Here is a 6,128-nt window from a genome sequence, read left to right as displayed (position 1 = left end):
ATTTTATTACTTGTGTGACTAGTACACTTGCTAAATACACAACATATATTATTCTATGAATATATACATACTATTTATAATTTTTCGGGATACTTCATCGGTACGCATTTATACCATGAAGTAGAACCGGTATCTTCACTTTAGTCAGAAAAGCAACTTTCAGCATTATTAATCACTTACAATTATTATTTAAGCATTCTCATAATTATTCAAGGTCAATTATGGAATTTATCTCTTAACTCATAATTAAGTTAATTAAATTCCTAATTTAATGGTGCAGGTTCTTACACTTTGACTTTAAGGAAAATGAGATATTTATTTAAAGTATCTTAAAGCTTAAATACAAAACCATTTATTCCTCTTCTTCATCCTCTCTTTTCCCTGGAACCCGAGACCTCCATAGACAATGGCTTGGATTTCTAACTTCTCATATAATCTTTGATTCAAGAAAGTGTGAACTTGAAAGTTGTTGAGAATCACTAGATAAACAAAACCTAAAATTCAAATATTTTTGAAAGTGAGTGTTGGAAGAGAAAATCCCTCTTGAAATGGGAGAGTTCTTGAGTGGAAGAGCAAAGGAGTTTTGTTTGATCTCATCCAAGGATTGGAGGATACTCCTAAAGGCTTTGTGAAGCTATTTGAGGTAAGAAAATCCATTTTCCTCTAAGTTTTCATAATGAGTAATATTTGGTTGTCATTTTGAATATTTTCATAGATGATGGTGCTAGGATGATTTTTAGCCTTAGTTTATGTTGGAAAGTATGCTAAGGAAGGAAAATAAATGGTAGAAATAAAGTTAAATCACCATTTGCACAATGTCCCTCATTTTTTAAAATTACACAATAGAAAAATGTAATTTCTTGCAATGTAAGTAATACTCCATGTGTTGATGATGATGCTTGTGTTCCTTTGATTTCTAGGAGTGAATCAAGTGGTGAATTGATGAGCAAGCGATCATTGGATCAACCTATGGAATTATGACTTGAAACTTGAATTATTTCAAGTGTAGGTGAGTTATTGATAAATGGGTTGGAAATGTGTTGAGGTGTGATATGTATCATTATTTTACAATTGAATTATATTGAACATTGATTATATGTTCACCTTGTAAATAGGTGATTGATATAGGATAGCTATCTTTTGAGGTATATTCTAGCATATAATCAAGAGAGTGGAATTGACATGTGCTTGGAGCAAGTTTGATAGCAAAGCTACTGCAGGTAAGCTTTCAGACTGTGAGATTTATCCCGTGCTTGTTCCATCGTACCTTGAAGGGGTAGTGGTTTATGTGGTATATGTAATTGCATAGATTTAATATGATGCATTGGATATATATATATATATATGTGTGTGTGTGTGTGTGTGTATGCTATGTGTTTACACTTGGTATGTATCAAGGATGTTTCCTTGTGTAATTCATATAGTGTATGTTCTCTGGCCAGTAGGATTTATTATTACTGCGACATGAGCATTCCTGAGAAGGAGTGTTGACCTGCGAGATGTCTTGGATGAGCATTATTTGCATAGCATGGATATGTATATGTGGTATCATATGATTTATTACTTTTATGCTGAAGTAAACTTGAGAGTGGAGGAATATTCAAGTACCCCTAGTTTACTGAGATATATATTACATGCTTATGGGATTTATTTTGATGTATGGATTTGTGTCTCACATTATGTTTTATATTTGAGAGCATAGGAGATGGCTATGTCTCTTTTGATTATGCCTATGTATATATGTTAAAGACATATATATAGGTTGTTAACTTGTATTTTTCCAAATGATATATGATGTATATGTATTCATTTGGAGGACTTGTACATGGATTTACATGTGTACATGTACATGACATGTAATTTGACTCGATGTTATTTCTATTTGTTATAACTTGAAATATATGTTAATGGATGTAAGTGCACCTAGGTTTGTTGGGCCTTTGGTTGTCGTTCCATGTCTATCAGCACGAGGGTATTTGCATGGTTTTGAATGTTGTGAAAATAAGGCATTTTAGCTTCTGTCCAGTGAGTATTCGAATACTTTTCAGGCAGTAGCCAAAAATCAGCCACTGTCTTGAAAGTATTCGAATACTTGAGGAAGTATTCAAATACTTTTCGGGCAATGTTCGAATATTTTTCGAGAAGTATTTGAATACTTCCCTGGGCAGTGGTGTTGTCTGCTTTGTTTGAATTGGAAGTTGAGTTTTAGTGCCATGTTGTTTATGGGGATTTCATGGTAGAGTCTTAAGAGACTTGTATGATATGTTTAAGCTAGATTTTCCATTCCGTTTTGTGTATGGTTATAATTATAGTTTTGAGTTTAATTTTTATACAGTATGAATTTAAAAACGAAATGGAAAATGTTTAAAAAGGAAAAATTTTAGCCGTACTTTAAATTAACTACTGTGATTGTAGCTGTGCTTAATATCATATGTGATGTTAACATATCAGTTTGGTAATGGGGTGTTACAAAACCCGCTAAGGTAGGAGGGTTGTGACGGTAAAGAGTGGCTCCTAGCAGGCTTCTAGTGGGAAGGGTACATGAATGAATCGAATCAACACCCGAATGAGAGGGGTCCATTGACTGTGCAGGTATGAGATTGTACAGTTGAGGATAACTTAAAGGAATTAATTGATATTACCTATACTAACAAGATACATATAATTTTTGGTAGCCCATAACTTAAGAACTCTATAGTTAAGCGTGCTTGACTTGGAGCAATTCTGCGATAGATGACCTCTTAGAAAGTTTCTCAGGAAGTGTGTGAGTTTGGATAAAGCACACTGAAAAATCTAGTGTTGGTTTGTGGGGATAGTAATTGATCTTGCAAGTGGCTATGCATTACACTCACTTGACATGTTTTTTGGTCAAGTCCTTCACTTATTTTATAAATCAAACACATCAGAACACAATTTTTGTTGTTGTTATGTTGTCCCTTAAATTTTTCAACATAACACACTAACACTATCCAAACACAAATACGAATTTTTGTTTTTATGTCAATCTATATTTGTGTTCATGTCAACTAAAAATTGACATGAAAAAAATTGTATCATTTTCGGGTTATGAGTATTTATGTTCGTGTTGTATTTATGTTGATATGCCATTGACCTCTTGGGAAGTTTCTCAGGAAGTGTGTGAATTCAGACAAAGCACACTGAAAATCTAGTGTTGGTTTGTAGAGATAATAATTGATCCTGCAAGTTGGTGGACATTGCACTATCCCTTGACATGTTTTTCGGTCAAGTCCTTCACTTATTTTATAAATCAAACACATCAGAACATAATACACTAACACTATCCAAACACAAATAAGAATTTTTGTTTTCATATCAATCTATAATTGTGTTCAAGTCAACTAAAAATTGACATGAAAAAAATTGTATCATTTTCGGGTTATGAGTATTTGTTATGTTTATGTTGATATGCCATTGACCAATTTAAATCAAATAATTATATAATTCACATATTTATCCACTCACATCCACTTTTTATTTAGAGTAAAACCCTTTTTGGGTCCCTAATAAAATACGGTCTCCACTTTCGTCCCTTATAAAAAAAATACTATATTAGTCCTTTTTTAGGGACTAAATTGAGTTTTCATTGAATTTTTAAGGAACCACATTTTCAAAGAACTGAAATTGTAGAGGAACAAAAAATTGACTTTTTTTTGTAAGGGACAAAAGTGGAGACTACATTTTTTTGTTAGGGACCCAAAAGAGACTTTATTTTTTATTTATTTATTAATTTTAAATTATTTATAAAATTGTTAAGTTATACTATCATGTCGTGTTAAACACATAATAAATGAGTCATGTTAGTATTGATAACTTTAACACTATTAATTATTTGTATTGTTTTAGGCTACGAGTATTTATAAATTCTAGTCAACTCAACTAATAATATATCAAGAGTAAATACCGTTTTGGGTACTCAACAAAAAACACGGAACCTATTTTAATTCCTTAGAAAAAAAAGTCAACTTGTGGTCCTATGAAATTTCAGTTATTTGAAATTGTGGTCTCTCAGAATTCAAAGAAAACCCACATTAGTCCCTAAAAAATGAATAATATAGATACTTTTTTTTTGTATGAGATTAAAATGAGTTCCGTGTTTTTTGTTGAGGACAAAAATGATATTTACTCTTATATCAAACTTAAGTTCCAGTGAATTTTTAACAAATACTTGGATTTTTTCTTGAGTAAAAATATTCCCTAATAGGAGGGATTTAATAAAATCTACATTCTTTAATCTTTCCTTAAAAATTAACTGATTATAATATGTTTAAAATCTCTGATTTGATTTGGAAGATATTTTTCCGATTTGGGTTTTATACTGTTTTTTAAAATTTCCCTATATGTGTATATTTCCATATATAAGAGATAAATCTAGATACGTTTAACTCTTTTGGATATTTTGTATTATTTTTCCTAATTTCAATTTTATACTTTTTGAGAATTGCCGTATAAGTAGATATTTCAAAATACAAGATATATACCTATACAAGCAATTCTTTCTTTAATTTTTTAATTTAACTTTCCTTAGAAATGTTATGTAATCAAATATATAAGTATTAGTTCCCAATAGAATACCTCACTCAACCAGGAAGCATCATCATTATTTTCTATCCACCCATTGAATCACCATGTCTGAAGAGAAGCACCACCACTTCTTTCACCACTCTGAAGATGAAGAAAAGCCAGCTGAAAACATTGACTACAAAGAGAAAGAGAAACACCACAAGCATTTGGAGCATCTTGGTGAGCTTGGAGCTGCAGCTGCTGGTGCCTACGCTTTGGTAATTTAAATTTAGTATTTAAGGTTTAAATTGTGGTTTGCAATCATAATGGTGGTTGTCATATTTCCATTTGTTCGAAATCATAGTATGGCACTGCTTATCATAACGGTTACTCCCCTTAATTTTCAATCAGTTATTATTATTATACACTATTTTAGAGTCTGATTTCAATTATGATCAAATTAAAATTATTATCTACTAAGCCCTTAAAAGTATATTAGTAATAAGATTTTTGGATAATGTGGTATCAGTTTCATCGAACTTCTGTGTCTTTTTATAAAACCAAATAAAAGTTTCCTAAATGCAATATTTTTATTTCTTTTTTTTTTTTATAATTTTTTGTGTGCTAAATTTTACTTTAAATCTCTAAAGTATTAAGTCTTTAGATAACTTTATTAGATCATGATCTGTTATTACATATTTACAGTGGTATTTAAAAACTAATTTTTTTAATTATCATACAACATGATATTTTTAATTAATATTTGTGTAGCATGAGAAGCATGAGGCCAAGAAAGACCCAGAGCATGCGCACCACCACAAGATAGCAGAGGAGATTGCAGCGGCAGCCGCGGTAGGAGCCGGTGGATTTGCCTTTCATGAGCATCATGAGAAGAAAGAAGCGAAGAAACAAGAAGAGGAAGCTCATGGAAAGAAGCATCATTTCTTGGGTTGAAGCAAAATGTATTCAATTTCCAATAGCAATTGATCCATCTTATGTTTGGCGCTAATTAAATAAAGCATTAAAGCTGCCATGAATAAACTATTGGAAATCATATATTTGACCGATATTATTTCTATGTGTTTTTGCGTTATAAGCAATATTGTTAAAATCTAGATTTTAACTAAAATTGAAAGGAGATTAAAAAATTGTAAAACATAAAATCGAAATGTAAGAAAATCGTAAAAAAAATAAAAGCGTTTGGAATATTAGTAAAATCGTTTTGATGAATTTTTTGTTGTTGTAAAAACGTAAAATCGTAATGATAAATCGAGATTTTAACAACTATGGTTCTAAGTACCTAGTTTCTATAAGATTTTTGTTATAAGACTAATTAATTAAGTTTCTATATATTATATAGGGAAAAAATGTGTATCATTTCAAAAGACACAAAATTGTGTCATTTTGAGTGAGAGAGAGATAAATCATGGAAGAGAGAGTGAAGAAAAAAGTTTTAAAAATGTAGGTCTCACCTCTTTGTGAGAGTGAAAAGATGTAAAGTGTGTCATTTAAAATGACACACCTTTTTCCCATTATATAATCTATTGAAACAATCATATGCAAGGTATCCAATTTCATTTGTTACCTTAATTTGTTGAGCATCTAAT

The 6,128-nt window shown here is 30.8% G+C and overlaps 1 protein-coding gene across 1 annotated transcript; it reads left to right on the top strand.

Annotated features, from left to right (window-relative positions):
• The first annotated feature begins 4,646 nt into the window (after positions 1-4,646).
• Positions 4,647-5,475, top strand: LOC133301206 (abscisic stress-ripening protein 3-like). Its single transcript, XM_061500828.1, has 2 exons — positions 4,647-4,799; positions 5,293-5,475. The coding sequence occupies exons 1-2, from the start codon at positions 4,647-4,649 to the stop codon at positions 5,473-5,475; spliced, it is 336 nt and encodes a 111-aa protein (XP_061356812.1).
• Positions 5,476-6,128: the final 653 nt, after the last annotated feature.

This window comes from Gastrolobium bilobum, unplaced genomic scaffold, assembly GCF_033153095.1.
Source record: "Gastrolobium bilobum isolate Gb01-03AN ecotype WA unplaced genomic scaffold, APGP_CSIRO_Gbil_v1 utg68148, whole genome shotgun sequence".
Taxonomy (NCBI): domain Eukaryota; kingdom Viridiplantae; phylum Streptophyta; class Magnoliopsida; order Fabales; family Fabaceae; genus Gastrolobium; species Gastrolobium bilobum.
Note: the sequence above shows the minus strand (reverse complement) of the source record. Positions and strands in the feature narration are given on the sequence as shown.

Coding starts and splice junctions, on each gene's coding strand:
- LOC133301206 (XM_061500828.1), top strand. CDS start 4,647: ATGTCTGAAGAGAAGCACCACCACTTCTTTCACCACTCTGAAGATGAA. Junction 4,800..5,292: donor CTGCTGGTGCCTACGCTTTG/GTAATTTAAATT, acceptor ATATTTGTGTAG/CATGAGAAGCATGAGGCCAA.